The following is an 18675-nucleotide window of genomic DNA, read 5'->3' on the forward strand; positions in this document are numbered from 1 at the left end:
GTCTAGTCCCTGCCTTACAGTTTCTTGCTTCTCTGTATTAAAAATAACATGGAGAGAGATTTTGAGAGGCAGGCCGATAAGACCACTTTGTAGACAGCCTAGGATGTGACTAGCACCCCAAGGAGTCCAGCAAAATTTGCTTTAATCCCTGCATCACACTGGGACACCCTGTTGTATATGTATCAGCAAAGAATTGTGTGGAAGATTTCAGACCTGTGCAATATGCACTAGACAACTCCCAGACACAGATTAGATTTGTACATGGACCTATCCATCACTTTTCAATACAAACAACAAGACAGCAAAGACAGTTACATAATTTTAAAACATATTCAGTTATGGCACATTGATGACCTTTTTAAGAAGACAACTAAATTCTGTCCTTGAAGCATACGCACTTAAAACTTACTTGAAAGGTTTTTCACAGTGTGCCAAAGCAAAACAGCCTGCAAAATTAGAGCCTGAGATTTCAAGACAGTCATGAGTTTCATTCCGAAGAATAACTTCGGTACAAAACAATGTTTATTGCATGGCTTAAAAAAAAAATTACTGCTTTATTTAACAATGACTTCTTCTTTCTTGGCAGTTTTTTTCCTGTCCTACTGAAAACCATGGTATAGGTGTCTGGAAACAGATTCAAAAAGCTTATTGGTCTAACTTCATCCCTTAACACTTCTAAATGTTTCCCCATGTGTGACTATCCCAGACCCTTCTGTCTGTTTTTCTGGAAAGACTCCACTGAAATTTAACCCAGCATCATGGTATTTTTTTTTATGATGATAGTCATGTAAACATGCAGTATTCAAGATCAATCCTAAGTTTTTGTGTATACCAGTCAAGGATCAGGGTCTTTAGAGAACAGTTCTTTCATGTAGGTGTTCTGAACCTTTCGCAGCTACTTCTCTCTTCACTGTCAGTAGTACTCAGGACTGCAAAATCTTCCTGCATTTGTTGTCCCCTTGTTACATATGAGAAAGAAAAGGGCAAGGAGGTAAAGGGCACCTATCAATATTAGCATCCTTAAGGGAATAACTTTGGATTTCATCATGTTCACTAATGTGTTACCACCATCAGGATATATTGATTATAGTTCTGCTTGGCCAGTAGTAATTAGATGACATTTCTCAGTGTTTGCTTGTATAACCCTTAGTTTATAACTGATAAGGTATTTATTGATTAGTAATCAGACACAAACAGACAGTATGAAAATTAATGTGAATCACTACTTTATATATTCAGCCACCATTTTGTTTCTGTGCACACAATTTCAGCGCGTTGTGTTCAGTGGCATATACACGTGGACATCAGACAATATGTAGTCACCCTTCTCTGCCTTTGTTTTCATCTCAGAAAATATATTTATTCAACAGAACTTCAAGATCCTGCAGAAGAAATATACCATATGTTGGCAGTCTCCTTCTGGAGCACACTGCTCCCTCAGGCTACTAGCAGGTTGAGACAAGATGATAGCTTGCCAGTGTCAAGTGATGATTTCCTGAGTCAGGGACCTAACAACGACCCATTTAAAGGGAGGCTAAGGGCACCCTGCAGTCCCATAACGATAATATTGTTAATGTCACAACAAAGCATGAAGTACCTTACTGCTGGGACAGCTAGTAATTAAGGGCACTGGACTAATAGTAGACTTAGGCTGTCTGTAAATCTTATGCATTGTTTCAGTATGTGCTGCATATACCAAATTTAGCTATCCAAAATGCAGAGTTCTTAAGTTAAAAACCTTAATCTGCCCCACTCTGCCAATGTAACAATCCTTACAGAAATCCTTTTTCACCTCTTCCCTCACTGGAGCATGACAAAAATTTAAGATACTAAAGAGTGTCTGACACACCAGCCAGCAGAGGGCACGGACGACGCACACAGAGACTGGCGGGTACATTACAATGCTTTCACTGAAAAGTTCAATACAGTCTTTCTATTCTCTTTAGCAAAGCAGCTGCTTGACTCTGGCCTACAAACAGAAAAGACAACTAGTCTCTCACTAATGCAGTGCCTCATTAGCAGAAAAGATGTATGGCTTATTCTACAGGGTTTTTTTCCCGAAACATCTGGTATATTAGGACAAACTTGAAAATACCGGAGTGAGACATCACCTCTTCTCATGCTCTCCTCTCTGGAGATTTCATTCAGCTAAAGGCTTCTTCTCATTAAGATCTTCAGCCGTCACTATAATCCATGCTTAAACTACAGATAATGTGATCTGATCTCTTTGGTAGGACTTCGAACTAGAGATGTGGGTCCCAAACATCTTGTTTCTCCCCAAATGTGGAAATATCTGGATATGCAGTGTTGGTTCAGGTCAAGTTTTGCTGACCATGTATTTATAGCATCACCACCATCGTCATCTGTAACGTAAGATCCATTGTTATAAATTTTTATAACACAAGTAAGTCTCTGCAATGGAGTAAGCTGCTTTACTAACACTTCAGAGACAGAGCACTTGGAAGACTCAATATGCTAGGTGCTGCGTGGCCCCATAACACTGCTAAACTGGTCGTGAAGTCTGTAAATCTCAATAGACAAGACAGAAAAGTGAAATACTCTATCAGTGGTTAAATGTTTCTCAGAAAGATTAAGTGGCTTGTCTACAGTCACACAGGATAATGAATTGTGGCCTCCTGTGCCCCAGCTCAGGCTTTTAGCTACAAGAACAAATGCCCTCTGAGCTGCTAATTGTAGCAAGGTAGCAATATTTTTACATACAATATTTTATTACCAAACTGTCTGCAAAATAAAGAATTGCCTTTCATAATCATAGTTTTGCAAAAGATATAACAGATTTTAGAACAATGTAACAGACCTTTGAACTTGGAGAAACCCTCCAAGACTTTTTCATATATTGTATTTTGACCCCCTAGACACTGTAAAAGACTTCAGTCAGTGTACAGCTGAATTAATGTTTTAGAATTTACCTGCCCATCCTCTGCTGGCCTTTTATGAGGATATCACTGAAAAGTATTTTTTCAGAATGTTACTGTATCTGCCATAGATTGGTTCTTTAAGCTTCCATCACTATGAGCCTTAAGCACTATGGCAGAACTTAAAAATTCTTGCAAAAATTCTTGCAAAAATTCTTGCAAAAATAGAGACTGCTCGATTTTATGTGAGTTTTTCCCCATGCAGTAATCAGAACCACTTCATTCCCAGAATCCACTCTCACAAATGGACTGTCTTTATTCCACACATCGCCAGCTGGGTGATATGTGGAGATGGGAGAAATTCTTCTATTTTTCAGTTTTAAGACAGCAAGAAACATTTCACCTATTCACTCAAAATTTGATAATTGCTTTGGCTGAAACAAGTTTTTAAAAATAATGAGATAGCTAGCAGAAAAATAAAAGAATAGTGTTTTGCCTGTGAACTACTTCCTGGTCCTTTTACCATCCAAGCAGAATAACCCATTTCCTCAACATCAACTTTTCCACCCATGTCTCCAGTGATCCCCCCTGTAACGTTTAGCGTAAATGGTAACTGGCTGGTAAATTTGTGACTGTTCGCTGAGGTGAGGCTGTACGTATGTATTGAATGGCCATCTGGCTGCTACTAAGAGGCAAGTGAAACAGCAGAGCTCTGCTACACTCTCCCTCAGTGTAGGCTCTGATCAGGTTCCTCTCTTTCATCATGCCACCAATTTTCAAGAAACTTCAAGAGCTGTACCAAAGCTCCAGTGTCCAATTTCCTTCTGGAAATGTTCAATTAAATTTGCAAGAATAAGTAAATAAGTATCTGTAAAAAAATCTTAGAATTACAGTATGAGTCATTTTGACTGTATCTACAACCAGGGCATGAAAAAGCATAAAGTTTTTCACCTTTACAGCTAGTCCAGAAGCAACTGCTCTTGACAGCAAAGTCACAAGAGTTTCCAGTTTTTGTGGTCTGACTGACATAACCAGTGAGGTCTGTGCACAAATTGCATTCTCTAAAATGCTGAATTACATCTCTAAAAAGAGCATGAAAAACAAATTTCGAAATGTTTTGATGAATTTGCTATGTTTCAATAGTAGAAGTATTCATACTAAATTTTTGAAGTGCCTTCTTTATACCTGTATCAAAGTCCTTCATCAACGAATACCACCAGCATTGTAACCTTCTAGAGTATCACGTATAATTTCAGTGACAACTTCAGAGACTGGCAGATGGATCCAGGCTAAGTGTTAGCTCCATATTTATGGGAAAACAAGCCTTTCTCTAATGCTGTGTGGCAAGACTGTACGTTAAATGTCACTTATCCAATGCAAGCAGAAGACAACTCCTGGTGAAGTGGCATGTCCCATCATTGCCCACTATACAAAACCACCATCACAAGCATCTCTTGTTGAGGCAAGTAAGCACGCTAAGGGAGACTCTCCAAAAACTGTCAGAGAAGAACCCAAATAAAACATGGTAAGCCCTGGATCTGAAAGCCTGTCCCTGCATGATGAACAATTCAAGAAGAGTTTCATGGGAAGACTGGAGGTCCTAGGGGCGTGAGAACCGCCATCACTAGAGATGAAGGACCTACAAAATCAATTGTGTCAAGGAGACCAAGTCCACCAACTCTGACAAGCCAGTGCTGCAAATGCGGCCCTCGGCCATCCCTTGTTGGGTGCGGAGTGCTGGACAGCCAGCCCATGGCGGCAGACCTACGCCGGGCCGCCCCGTCCTGCCACACTCCCGCCAGGGACCAGCTCTTCACCTCACACGATCCCCGCGGCGCCCCATCCGTCCATCGCGGTGCCCGGAGCCACCCTGCTGCTCCGAGGGGCTTGCGGTGCCTCCCTGCCACCGCCTCAAGCCCTGAGGACTCGCGCAACGCCCCTCCGCCTGCCACCCCCGCCCCGGGCCCGGCCCCGCCCGCCATTTCGTGTGGGAGCCGCCCCGCCCGCCCCCCGCCGCGGACGCGGCTCCGTCACCTCACACGACGGACGCCTCCCCGCCCGCCCCCGGCCACCGCCCGGCCCTGACTCCCGCTCGCCTGCCCGGGCCCCCCGCCGGGCGTCCCCGCCGCTCCCCCGGCCGGGCCAAACCCACCCAAACCCCTCCCCTGTCTGCAGCAAGTGGCAGCGGGAGAAGGGCGGTGGCGCCATCACGTGAGAGCCCTGCCTGCTGCTCGGCTCCCCGCGCAGCCTCGCCGCCGCCGACCCCCGGCTCCGTCCCGAGCCTCGCCGCCGCCGCCGCCGCCGCCTCGCCTCGCCCCGCGCTCCCATGCCCAGCAGCGAGGCGGTGCCGCTGGGGCTGAGCGCCTGCCGCAGGTCGGGGGCGCTGGCCGGGATGCTGGCGCTGGTGGCGCGGCTGCTGGAGTGGCTGCGCTCGCTGTTCTGGAAGGAGGAGATGGAGCTCACCCTGGTGGGGCTGCAGTACTCGGGCAAGACCACGCTGCTCACCGTGCTGGCGGTACGCTGCCGCGGCCCGGCCGCCCGCCGGCCAGGGACAGGGGCAGGGCGGGGGCGGGGGGCGCTCAGGGCGGCGGCCCGCGGGAGGTGGTGGGGGGGCGGCGGTCTGGCGTGGCTGGAGGGGGCCGCCCGCCCCGAGCCGGCCGCTTAGCGTCGCTTCCCCCGGCAACAAGTGCGGGCTTTGCCTCCGCGGCCTGCGGCGGAGCCGCGTCCTGTCATGAGGTCCCGCGGCGCGGCGATGCGCTGCGGAGGGAGGGCGGGCGGGCGGCGGCGGGCGGGCGGGGGGCATGAGGCAGCTCTTGCGCCCTTTGCAACCTCGAGAATTTCACAGCAGGCTCAGATGGGTGTGAATTTGTTTTAAGAGGGAGAAAGAAAATGTCTCTTGTGTCTGACTGCAAAGCGTGCCCATCTCAAAGCAGGTTCCTGGGCACGGACTCTTGCCCGTGATTCAGAGTTGGCTTTTCACGGCCAGTGTATCCCAAAATAACTCAGAATATATTGTGCATCCTCCAAGGCTGCAACTCCCCTGTCACTGAATTTTCCCCTCCTATCCGTTTTATTGATATTAATGCCTCCCACAATTCCTTGATAGCTCTTTCCCAGCATTCAAGTCTGATTTTGGCATTCCCTTCCCACTGTGGTGATGGCCTTGCAGCCTTGTTCCTCTCTAACGCTGACACCTGTGATGATGTTTTCCATTTTGTCGCCATGCTGAAGTACGTTCCTCATCTTTGGTTGCTGTGCTCTCCGCCCTTCTGTGTTTGGGTCCATCCCAAAGATTTACTTTCCATCAGAAGATGGAGACAAATATGTATGTTAAATATGGTTACTGCTAATGATGAAGCTTAGTGCATGCACTTTTCTGCAAAGCGATCACTGTTGTGAGATGTATTGCAGCTTCACCTGCCACGAGAGAAAGGTTTCCAGATGTTCTTCAGTCCTTATCCTGAAAAGTTACTAGATCACGAATCGAAACCAGGCAGGGAGGTGTATGGCCTAAAGTCAAAGAGATTGAGGCAATGATGATATGAGTATATGGTGTTTGTTATTTGCTTTCATATAGGTTTATGGATTAAGGGAAAAATAGGAGATTGTGAGTTAGTGTGAGTGAAGAAGTGGAGAGAGAGCAGGAGAAAAAGGAATGGGGTAGGGAAAGTGCACAGTGAAAGTATGTTTTGGGGGACATCAGCAATCAATAAACAGAAAAGATCTGGAACTGGTATTTTAGTTAGTTTGTTAGGCACTCAGGTGGTGTTGGTAACATGGGCCTCAGCACTCCTCATGCCCATTGGAAGTGTTCATCTCCCAAGGGTGGGCTTTGCTGAGGAAGGGGGAAAAGGCATGACAAATTATATTGCTTCTTGGATTGATTTCATAAATGGAGCAGAGAAGAACACAGCAGTTCAGAGACCTCAGTAACAGTAGTGTGTGGTATTAAACTTTGTGCGTGTAGCTGTTTGTCCTCTCACTTATACTACACCACCAGTGGAAAGGCATCATATGTGTTTGTCTCTCTCGTGCTAATACCTCGAATACCAGAGTACTGCTGTTACTGCAGGTCTGATTTTGCCAGCAAATGTATTGCTTAAGAATATTCTACGAGGCATCCGTGTTTTCTGACTTGAGGAGTGTCACAGGTTGCAGATTTTGTAGTTTTTGGATGTTTCAGTCTGGAGATGACATGCCATGATAATTACCAAAGAAGGGTGGTTGGAGAATTTGGGAGTAAACAATTTAGGATAAGGCAATGGATAATAGCTTACTCTTGAATACAGTTGATATGGGCATGGCAAATAGATTGGGAACTCTGTGCGTTTGTGTGTATGTAGCTAGAGTGTGATGAGATGAAAATAATTGTTACAAAATAGTGGCTACTTAAAATGCAAACTGCAGTGGATCATAAAAACAAACCGCTGGAAATTACTATTTTTTCCACTTTGCAATAGTATTCAGAGATCCTATCCTGCTAATACTGAATAAACACCATTTGAGACAATTTCTTCCCTGAAGAGTTTGAGCCATATTTAGTCCTCTGCTACCAATGGAAACCTTGAATAACGTCACTGCCTTTTACTATGGATGTGCACTGATGTAATGGAGTAAAATCTGGCCCATGGTTGTTGATACGGTAGGGGGTAATGACAGTATTCATTGTCAGCTCAATATTCAGCAACATTTAAAGAGGACATTACAAACTTGTTAGCATCAGTTATTTTCATCTGTGTCAGGATGTAATCTCTTTTTTACTGAGATACGACAATAAACTTGTTTGCACATCTTGAATATTCACAAAAATAGGTAATTTGTCATGTAAAACTTCCTTAGCAAGCAAAATGGAACAGATTTTTTACTTTATGGTGCTTACAGCACTTGAAACAAAACACAGTAATCAGAGCTTTTGGACTAATGCAGGCAAAAGATTCAACATATTACTTTCTTTTCTTCATTGTGTGGGAAAATGAAGAACTGTAAACATAATACTTCCTTTGTAGCTGGTTCCATTCAACCAGAATGGAAAGTTTTTAGAGGAAAAGACTAAAGACCGATAAAGGGGACACATTCTTTGCATTCTATCCCCAATACCAGAGCAGTTAGGATGGGGTTTTTTTTATTTTTGTCTTCCAGTTTAGCATATTACGTATGGTGTATAATTTGCTGGCAGAAGTGGAATCCTGACTTTCTATGAGTTTGTTTAAACAATAGTCTCCTGAGTCGGCTGGCTGGTTTTCCAGGCATTCTTGTGCTTGAGTAATGATGCTACATTCTCAGGGTTTATGTGTTCATATGTGTTTATATGTCTATCCTCCACAAATAAATGTATTATGTATTTTAACAAATTAGGTCAGTGCCTGCTACAGGAGATCGTTACTGATTGGCTTTGTCTTACTCCATCCAGTTAAAAACTTCTGTCACTACTGGGTACGTGTATCTGTATGAGACTGCAGGAGGTGCATTTGTCTTCACTGTTTTTTCCTACTGCTGTTGACAAGTCACTGAAGCAAGGAAAGAGGAGGGGAAAAAAGGAGACTTTTAGAAACAAAAGATGGGGAAGATATATAGTACAGAATTTAGCAAGAAGGTTCCCATAGGTAAGGTTGAACAAGTAATTGATGGAAGTTGTTTCTTGCCTGAGGGATCTAATTCCAAACCCCAAAATCTTGTGAGAGGATCAAGTAACTGTTAAAGGTTATACAGCTTTTAAAGTCCCAGATTAAAAGTAATTAATCTTAGTTTGTGAAAACAAACTGGAGGCATAGTGTATTCTCACTCTGCCACAAAGAGCGAGGAGAAAAGTTGCAGAAAGCGTACAGAGACCAGCAATAGCACTAGGGGTAGCTGGTGGCAATGTGGGCACTGTGAGGCACATAGCTGCTCCAGTGCACCCTGAGGCTCTGATCATCCACTTCCTAGATGGGAGGGACCTTTTGGAACATGCCTACTTCCCTCCTTGTCCACATACCTGTATTTTCTTCCAAAAAAACCACAGGGCACATGGGATGATGAGGTGGGTGAAGGGAATATGGGCAGATAGATATGGAAGGGCAGTGGCAAGTCCAGAAGGTCCTGCTCTCCTTTCTGGAGGACGGGACTACTGTGTGTGTTGGAGAGAGTGCCTGGGCCTCCATGTAGACATAACTGTTAAGTAACCATCTGCATATCTTAATGCACCATGCCTAGGAGACACAATACCTTATTAATGATACATTTTGAAGAAGAAGAATGTATAATGAGTTATCTACTTAGATCTGAGTTTCACCTTTCTCCTCAAAAGTTGTCTTCTGTAGTGGGTAGATCTGTGTAAGGTTCCCATTGGCATGATGACAAGCATCCGTCTTGTAAATATATTTCTCTAAACTGTGGGAGGAGGCAGCACTTTGGTTTTATGTTTTGAGTTTATGGTGTGCTGAGTTACTACCTTGTATTTTTCCATCTTAATGACATTCTCTTAGCTTCCACAGTGGGACTCCTCTGCTGTCACCTACTCAGAAGGAAAGGGTCTGCATGTAGTACTCTCTACATAAGTACTCCTTCACCATTTATTGTATTTGGAGTTAAATCATTGGTAACAGTAGTGAGAAACTACAGGGAAAAATCCTGGTATAGTCACTTTTGTCATATTTTATCATATTGGGGGTTGGACTAGATGACCTTTAAAGGTCCCTTCCAACCCAAACCATTCTGGATTCTATATTTTGACTGTGCTGCTTTCTGGTTTGCTGAAGGATCAGATGAAGAATTATCCGAAGTCTCGTGGTTTCTGGGGTGATCTTTGTCACTGACGAGAATAAAAGATCATTTAAAGGGGCTGAAATGAACAGTCTTCCTTGGCGTGACAATGCATTAATTGAAGTGCTGGCCAGTGCTCTTGCAGAAAATGTGGTATTTTACAGTGTTGTAAAATAAAAATTTTAGATTGTAAATGAGAAACTTATCTGCTGTATATCAACTACTTTATAATAAATATAATTTTTTTTTTTTTTTGTATTCTAGTCAGGGCAGTTCACAGAAGATATGATTCCTACAGTAGGCTTCAATATGAGAAAAATAACAAAAGGAAATGTTACCATAAAGGTAGGTGTGCATGATTGAATTAATACGGAGTGAATAACTAATAGACAAAGTGATTTCAACTTGGAATATGGAAGTGTAGGAAATTTCTTTTAAGATGATAGGATCGTTTATCTGTTTTTCTAGCTCAAAAATAACTTTTTTAAAGCATACAGTCATATATTTCTCTGTTACATTAATCTATTTGATTTCATTATATCCATGCCAGGCAGAAGCTTTGTTGCACTCTTTTAGGTTAGAAAGGTCATAAAATTCTGAGATATTAGGGGAGCTGAGTTGACTCCTGGAGGTGCCTCTCTCTTCTCTTCCCTCCCTCTCACAACTGTAAATGAAATCTGAAGCAATTTCACTCCTAACTTACACATCTTGGCGGAGAGTGCGGTTTAGCTTGCGTAATGTTAGCTATATGGAAATAGAACATCTAATGTAAGTCAGTTGTCAGAGAACCATCTACTAGACCTATAGAGAAATACAGATGATGCCAGTTTGGTTGTGATTCATGCCATAGGCATCACTGTAGAGATAAATCACTCCAGTAGCATTAAGACTTTCTCTGTGGTTTGATTATGAAGGAAGCCTGGTTGATTAGTCTAGATGGGATTCATAACTTCTATCTAAAATTAGGTGAAGGGGATATAGGTTTTTGCCTTTACCTTGACTTTTCCCTGCTTTTCTTTCATTTTCCCTCCTTTCTCCTCCAGTTCTAAAGATATTCTTTTTCCTCTGGTTTGGTGTGACTCCTAAACCTAGGGAGGATTTTCTGAAATGACCTGTAATGTGAATATAAGGAGTTGTTAACTGTCTACCCATTCTCTCCAAACAGTAAGCAGGTAAAGGGTGGTAAAAGGGATAATTGACTTTTGTTGGTTGGGAAGTGTTAAAGCTGAACTAAAAAACCCTAAACCTAAAATGACCGTAGTGGTATAAATACTGTGACTGCCCGTCTGTTTCTGGTCTTAGTATCTTGCTATACTTTTTCAAAATTTCACATGACTGTAGGGCCTTCAGCTATACATTTCACTTGTGTATCTACTTCTGTGTTATAAGCTTGCAGAATAATCAATAGGCTTCTCTACAGCTGCTTGTATGTTATAGTGCCTAATAAGCCAGTCTTTTAAAATCTATTGAAGTGGAAAGTCTAATGTCACCCAACTATTTCCTCTCATCACCCCAACCCTCCTTCCTGTATACCCTCTTGAAATTCATGTCAGGTTTGGCTGAAATAAAAACTCTTAACATTACCCATGGTTTGGTCTGATTCTAATTTCCCAGGAAATTTTGGCAGATTGCCAAAAATAAATGATGGTGAGTGTCTTAAAACTAGGTCCACAGTAAAGACTGTAAAAGGCTTGAAAGGAAAATGGAGGAGAATGGAGTAAAAGTAAAGTGGAGGAGAATCATTATTGCCTTGGTAACCTCAACTTCGTGACTTTGTGCATGATCATAATGATAAGTACATGATTAGAGCCTACTTTGGGAGAGAATCTGACCTCACTCTTATCACAGAACAGGTGAGCAAGAAGACAAAGTAGCATCACATAAGCGTTTTTAATTCACACATTTCCTAAAAGGTAAATGATTGATAAAAGCCTGAATTTTTTTTTCAGTGTAGATGGTGTGTGTGTGTGTGTGTTTGTGAGTTTAGAATAACCAAACTGTCACACGATGAGCACTGCAATACTCAATGCAACATGTCCAAACTCTTCTTTGAAGTAAGAAGTCAAGACTAGCATTACTTTACACAGTGGGCAGCTCTCTGAAAACACAGAGAAATTTATATGGCAATATGAGTAAGCCTGCATCAGTTGGATGTTATCTGGGGAAAACGTAGGTGACCAGAACCAAAAACCTCTCAGCACTAATTCTTGCAGCCAACCCCATATGCTCAGTTTATTTTGGGGACCCAGGAATCAGAAAGAGTAAAAGGTCTTTCAGGAGACAGAAGTAGTGCACAAGGTGCACATTCTGCTGAGTGACAGTTATGCAGCTTTTTCTGGTAAATGGAGGCTGTTATTTCATGATGCTTTCTGTTAGTTCCTACAAATGCTGTGTTTGAAACTGGTGAAAAAACCTCATCGATGATGAGGTTTCACTTCTGGTCTTGGCCCTTCTTCACCTCTATTCTCAGTATATAGAAGATCATCCAAGCTCTCCCTCATCTCTGCGGGTTCATTTCTCTGTGGCCAGCTCTGCTTGTGGTAGTGCGTACACTACATGTAAGGTAAGGCTGGTAAGGGGAAATTTCAGTTTACAGGAACATCTGTTTTGATTGCAGTAGGGCAGTATTCATGCTGCATAACAAGAAGGTATACTGATCGGCAGAGAGTTGTTTCCTCTCTTTCCTTGCTATGGAGTTTCCCTCCAACTATCCTCATCAAACATGTTCCACTCTTCCACTGCCTGGTTTCTTTGTGCCTCATCTATTTGCATATACCCACAAAGGCCAAACCCTAAACACCTCATTCCTCAAAATACCCACTCCTGTCCCTTAAAGAGGAAGCAACAAATGTCCTCGATTAGTCCAGGAGTGAGTTTGTCAGCGAATGAGGAAAAAAAAAAAGAAATTCTGGTCTTGGGTCCCTCTGTTGAATGTGTCTCAACAACCATCCACGTGTTGCTGAGCAAATCGCTGCACTCTGCTATAGAAAGAACATACTTCAGCGTAACAGTAACTTGGTACATTCCTGTTTATCTTCTCCCGAAAGAGTGCCTTTTTAATCAAAATCAGAACTCCTGAATATTTTTTCCTTTGGGGTCCAAATTCTGCTTTCCAAACAGAATCTTTCTTGTAAAGGGAAATAAAACCAGCCCCTCTTAAAAAAAAAAAAAAAAGTCACAAAATAGCCTTTTAATACACCTGCTTTTCTGCCCACGGTAGCACTTTTAAATGTCAGCTTTTACAATCAGCTTAAGTAGATCATGGTGTGAGGTTTTACATTCTACTTTAAGCCTGGCCATGCAGCCCTTGCACCCCTTTTCCATCAGCACCAGTGATCACATGGCAAAGTGGTAGTCAGGTCAGCCAACTGATCTAGATGAAAGCAACCTCTAAAAAAACCCACCAACCAACCAAACCAAACCCGCCCCTGTGCTAGTTTCTCCCCAGTCAAATTACATAAGTAGTGTGCTCCCCAAACAGCTGTGTGATTGCTGGTGCCACCACAGTGTGGGAAAGCAGGGTACAGACACAGGCAAAATGCATTTTGAGGGCAGCCTGGATAGATGGACTTAGCTGCAAAACACCATATTTAGAGCGTAGAATCTGGACAGGAAGAAAGCAGTCTCTCCATTTGGTGAGAAGATGAAGTTTTCCTTCATCTTTCCACTCTGGTAGCTGCAAACTTAAGCACAACTAACGCTGCCTGTTGCTAGAGGGCTGCCAGATTTATATGTTCATTATGCACACATAGACTGCTTGTAGGTTCAGATGGATCAGTGACAATATTGTAAAAAAAATAAACGTTTAATGCTATATTGTTAGGATTTACGAACTTTGGATGGTGTTTTCTAGTCCTTATGGTTAATTCATGATTCATATTAGTTATGAATTTGTGGAGAAGTCAGTGGGCGTTGATATCAGAAGAACAGTCTGATTGATGTGCTAATTGTATAGATTTTCTTCTCCAAGGTTCTGTTTATTATACACAAATTAACATGTACACTAGCTATGACAGCAAATCAGATAGTGTATTTACAACAAGAACATCAGAGGTACTGCCTTACAAGTGCAAATGCATCCTAAGGCCATCCCATGCTTTATTGACCTCTTATACATCAATGGCAGATGTGTAGGAGAACAGGACCAGTGACAAAATTGTGATTAGCATTGTGATACGAAGCAGCAAATGCAGACTCACAAGCAAAAGCTGTTTGTTTCCGTTTAAGTAGTCAAATTGTCTTAAGTTTTCAGTTATTCAGAGGTGTTTTTTCCTTATTCTTCTTTCAGACATGCAGGTGTTCTTTGTCCTCCTGCCTGAGCCTTCCCTTCTCTTTCAGAAGAGTACATTTGTACTGAAGCAGTACCTTCCACTTGAGCTTTAGCAATGCTTCCTAATTCATCCAGGAGAGGATTCTATTTTAATTATTCCTAAACGTCAGTTTCATACACTTCTCATCACATCTGCCTTGGTTTACCACTGATCAAGGAAGTCCATAGATGCCACAGTCAATAAAGAAGTTACCGCATTCAACCATAGTTCATAAATAATCCAGAGGAATAGGAATTCCCTTTCCGTTCCCTTGTTTTCTGTCTTTTGCATAGAAACAATAAGGCCATGATTTAGAGTTTATATAGAGAAAGCTTAGGGATAGTTGGAGTGCTATACCCATGCTGCTACAGAATTGTCAGATGTGGAAGAAAATGGGAAGGCTGTTGATGGTTCATTCAACTAGACAAACAAAAGTCATTTACAAGTAGACAGAGTCTTCAAAGTAAAGTATTTTTTGAGCCAAGATAGTTCAAGTAGGTGAAGGAAGTGACTAATAAGTTTGTACTGGAGTTGTCCGCACAAATGATATTGCAAGATCAAGTTCATGCAGGGAGGAGGTGTGTGAGTTTCTGTCAAACGGTGCCTTGTTTTACACTTTGACCTCAAGTGTCATGTTACATATAGTTGTTATAATACAGTTGTTAAGAATAAGGGCATAATGCTAACATTATTAATATATTTATTAGTTTCAAAAACGATACTTGGTTTGGAAGCCAATCTGCACAGGAGAATAATTAATCAGTTCTCATGGTCTCTCTGCTACAACAGTGTACAGTGAAAGTAAGAGGTGTAGGGGAATATGGCTCTTACATATAGATGCTTATATTCTTAAAAGCCTGTCAAGATGAAGTACTTGTACATCACTATTCCTGTATCTAGGTAAGCTGTTAAAATCTTACAGCCTAATTGCTAGATAAAGTTTCCAAAATGAATTTTACTGTGAGAAGAATGACATCATTTGTTGATAAGTTGATGACTGAAGAATGGTGAGGGGGATGCCTCTTGCTAGAATCCTTTGATGAGCTATTTGCAGCCTAGTCAACAAGGATTCAGAGTGAAATTTTCCTGAACCTTTCTATCCCAACAAAGCAGGTTACCTTTCTCATAGAAATATTATGATATCCAACTGTCAGCTATTATTAAAATTCCTGGATAAAGTGTTATTTCATTAAAACTGTGAAGTCCTTCAAACGTGGCAGGAATGATCTTCATGGTAAGCAGATAGGTCTTGCATCTGACCTTTTCCAAAGCTCTCAGGGGACACTGCAAAACAGAATCAATTAAACTTAGTGTAAGAGTGAGGCTGAGAAACCGTCTGGGTAAGAAAGTAATCAAGTAAAAAAATGGCGTTCCAGAAGTGTAAGACTGATGACCTTAGGCAAAGTAAGTTGCAACACCAACAAGTAGGTGATACTAATCCTTTATCTGGTTTTTGTCATATTTTGGGGTAGGCCACTACGAAGGAAGTACTATGCTAGTGCAGCATCACCGCCTGCTTTCTTTACTACAGTTCTATCTCTAGATTCCATACAATTCCAGAAGGCAACAAGCACTAAGGAGCCCACGGTCGTCTTTACGTTCTTCTGATTTTGGCAGTCATTTCCAGAAGCCGGTAGATTTATTTTCATATTTATTCTCTAATCCTAGTCTGTAAAAGTATAGTCACCGGCATGCCTGTGTGTATGAGTATTTATCTGAACCACACTGAAAGAAAAACACTGATTTATGCAAGCCAAAACATTTTGTAGGAAGATGCCAATTTCATGTACTCTTTAATCAAAGTTGAGCATGATCAGAAATGTAAAGCTGTCAGCTTTAACCATGAATTGTCAAATTTTGACTTGTCAGTGTATTTAATAAAACCTGTCATCTGTTATTTCCAAAAAAAGAGGAGGCAAAAAGGAAAGATTTTACCAAGCAGTATTTGAAATCTAAGCAGGAAGCTTTATGGATTTTGAGGTTGTGGTTGAGGTATTAAATTACAGGATGATTTCCAGCATTAAAATACCTAATGTACTACAATTTAGGCATCTGTTAAAACTATTTTGGTGAAGTTCATAACAAAACTGATGGCTATCACTCTTTTTCTGACAAAAAAATCTGTGACTGAATCAACTTGGGGTTTTAATTCCAAGCACGTTTTGTTGTTTGCGGAGTGATTTGATTTTGATGGAATTTCTCTATTTTTGGATCAGCTATTAGTAGTCTTTTTGCTTTGGTGAGATTTACTGTTCAATAAGCTAGACAGTAGCTAAAAAATTTCTTCTAACCAAATTTTGAAAGCCTCAGAAGACATGCATCGCGAACTGTTATTTTAAACGATTGTGAAGCTCCAACTAATCAACCTTTAATTCTCGCAGTGGTGGTCTTAGAGTAGTCTCAGGTGTAAAAAAGAAATAGAGCAACACAAGACATGCATACGCACAGGCAACGCAGCTTCCTTTTCCTTGCTCTTGAACTTCGTTTTGTTACAATAGCACTGCCAGCCGGCTTCTGCACCCGCCCTGGGCGTTGCAGTGCGGAGGGAGCGCTGAGCTCAGGGACGGGAGCTGCGGCCGTTGGGCTGCGGTCACCCCAGCTGTCACCACTAGAGGCCAGCGTCCTTCCACGGGAGCTGCAGCCCGGGCCGGCGCAGGCCAGTCTGCTGGAGGGCGAAGCCAAGCTTCTTGCTACTTGCTGTTTGCTCTGATGTGGCAGAGAGGGAGGAGGAGGAGGAGAAGGAGTATCCCATCTCTGTGCGTTCCTCTTGAGCTTCCCTCGTTGCAGCACTCCTCCCTCCTGTGGACAGTAGAGTTTCCAAGTCTGCAAGCATCCTCATAGAAACAGAATCCTCCTGCTTTATAATGCTTCATCCTGCTATTCAGCAGCACTTCAAAAACATCTTACCTGTCATGCCATCATCTCACGTGTCATGCAGTAATACAAGCCTGTGTGTAGTGCATGTATAGCTCCAGCAGTGTTTCAGCAAGTACTGGCTATTCCATATGGCTTGGGTCACTCTGAAAAGGCCGTGCCATATCTGGGCTGATTTCAAGTCAAAGTGGTTATTCTATAAAGAATTTTTGTGGGATGTCCCAGTGATTTATGATAGTTGTGTGTAAGGAAAAGCTGTACTACTGGATTCACAAGGGCTGTGATCCACAGCAGGAAGTCCAGTTACTAGTGATATACCCCAGGGATTGTTTAGCATCTTCATTAGTGACCTGGATGATGGGACAGGGTGCACCCTCAACAAGTTTGCTGATAATACGAAAAGGGAGGAGCGGCTGATACAGCAGAGGGTTATGCTGCCATCCAGAGGGACCTCGACAGGCTGGAGAGATGGGCTGACAGGACCCTTATGAACTTAAAGAAAGGAAAGCATAAAGTCCTGCACCTGAGAAGGATCAACCCCAGGCACCGCTACAGGCTGACTGGCTGGAAGGCGGCTTTGCAGAAAGGGACCTGGGGGTCCTGGTGGACACCAAGTTGACCATTGGCGAGCAGTGTACCTTTGCAGCAGAGACACCAACGGCATCCTGGGCTGCATTAAGAAGAGCTTTGACAGCAGGTCAAGGGAGGTAACCCCTCCCCTTTACTCGGCACTGGTAAGGCCATACCTGGAGTACTGTGTCCAGTTCTGGGCTCCCCAGTACAAGAGGGATGTGGAGCTACTGGAGTGAGTCCAGCGAAGGGCCATGAAGATGATTAAGGGACTGGAGCATCTTTCATATGAGGAGATGCTGAGATATCTGAGACTGTTTAGCCTAGAGAAGAGAAAGCTTAGGGAGATCTCATCAATGTAGCCAGAAGATGTAGCCAATCTTTTCTCAGTGGTGCCCAGTGACAGGACAAGTGGCAATGGGCACAAACTGAAATACGGGAAATTCCATTTAAACCATAAGAAAAAGCGTTTTTACTGTGAGGGTGATTGAACATTGGAATAGATTGACCAGGCAGGTTCTGGAGTCTCCATCCTTGGAGCAGTCTGCTGTAGGTGACCCTGCTTTGACCAGGGCGAGTTGGACTATACAATCTCCAAAGGCCCCCGCTAGCCTCAGTGGTTCTGTGATTCTGTGAAAACGAGTTAAATGAGGGTTAGAGAGTGGCTCAGAGAATAAGTATGGAGCATACTCAGAATTACTCAATGATCAACTAAGAAAGAAAAGTATGAAAGCACTTTCCCATTTGATAGTTTGGGACGAGAAGCCTTGGAGACTGTACCGGTGCTGGGAGTTGTGTGCTGCAGAGTGTGAGACAGCATCATGCATTAATAGGAACCTCTACAGTGGTTGGGGCAAACACAGGGGGCCAGAAGCCAGTGTCCTGAGTCAGAACAGGCAGTATTGAATCTCTCACCAGTCATTCAGAATAACTGTTAGGACTCCTAAAAATGAGGACCAAGAGTTGATCTCAAGGAATCATCTAAACCAAACTTGTGCTCTGAGGTGAATCAGATATTTAGCCGAATATCTTAGGTAATTGTTTCTTAAAATTTGTTCTTTCATGAAGAAGGTTCTACAATATCCCTTGTTTTGTACAATGTTCTTTCACTCTAAGTGTTAGAAAGTTTTTTTCCTAATATCTGACATGGGTTGCTGTCATCACAAATTGAGCTGCTTTTTTCTTCTCTTCTGTATCTGGCAGCCATTTCCTGGGAAACATTATGGTTTTGCTCCCCCCCTTCCCTCTTTATAGGTCATATTTTCAAAATCTCACCCTTTCTTTCTCATCTGGACTTTTTCAAA

General features: G+C 42.6%; 1 protein-coding gene across 2 annotated transcripts in view; it reads left to right on the forward strand.

Annotated features, from left to right (window-relative positions):
- The first annotated feature begins 4986 nt into the window (after positions 1-4986).
- The window catches only part of LOC127024807 (ADP-ribosylation factor-like protein 8B), a 28624-nt gene continuing 14935 nt past the window's right edge, over positions 4987-18675 (forward strand). For both annotated transcript variants that reach the window (XM_050909505.1, XM_050909497.1), the window contains exons 1-2: positions 4987-5391; positions 9882-9962. In XM_050909505.1, the coding sequence (XP_050765462.1) occupies positions 5203-5391; positions 9882-9962 (270 nt within the window). In that variant the 5' untranslated portion in view covers positions 4987-5202. The remainder of the gene's footprint in view (positions 5392-9881; positions 9963-18675) is intronic.

The sequence above is a fragment of the Gymnogyps californianus genome, chromosome 1, assembly GCF_018139145.2.
Source record: "Gymnogyps californianus isolate 813 chromosome 1, ASM1813914v2, whole genome shotgun sequence".
NCBI classification, from domain to species: Eukaryota; Metazoa; Chordata; class Aves; order Accipitriformes; family Cathartidae; genus Gymnogyps; species Gymnogyps californianus.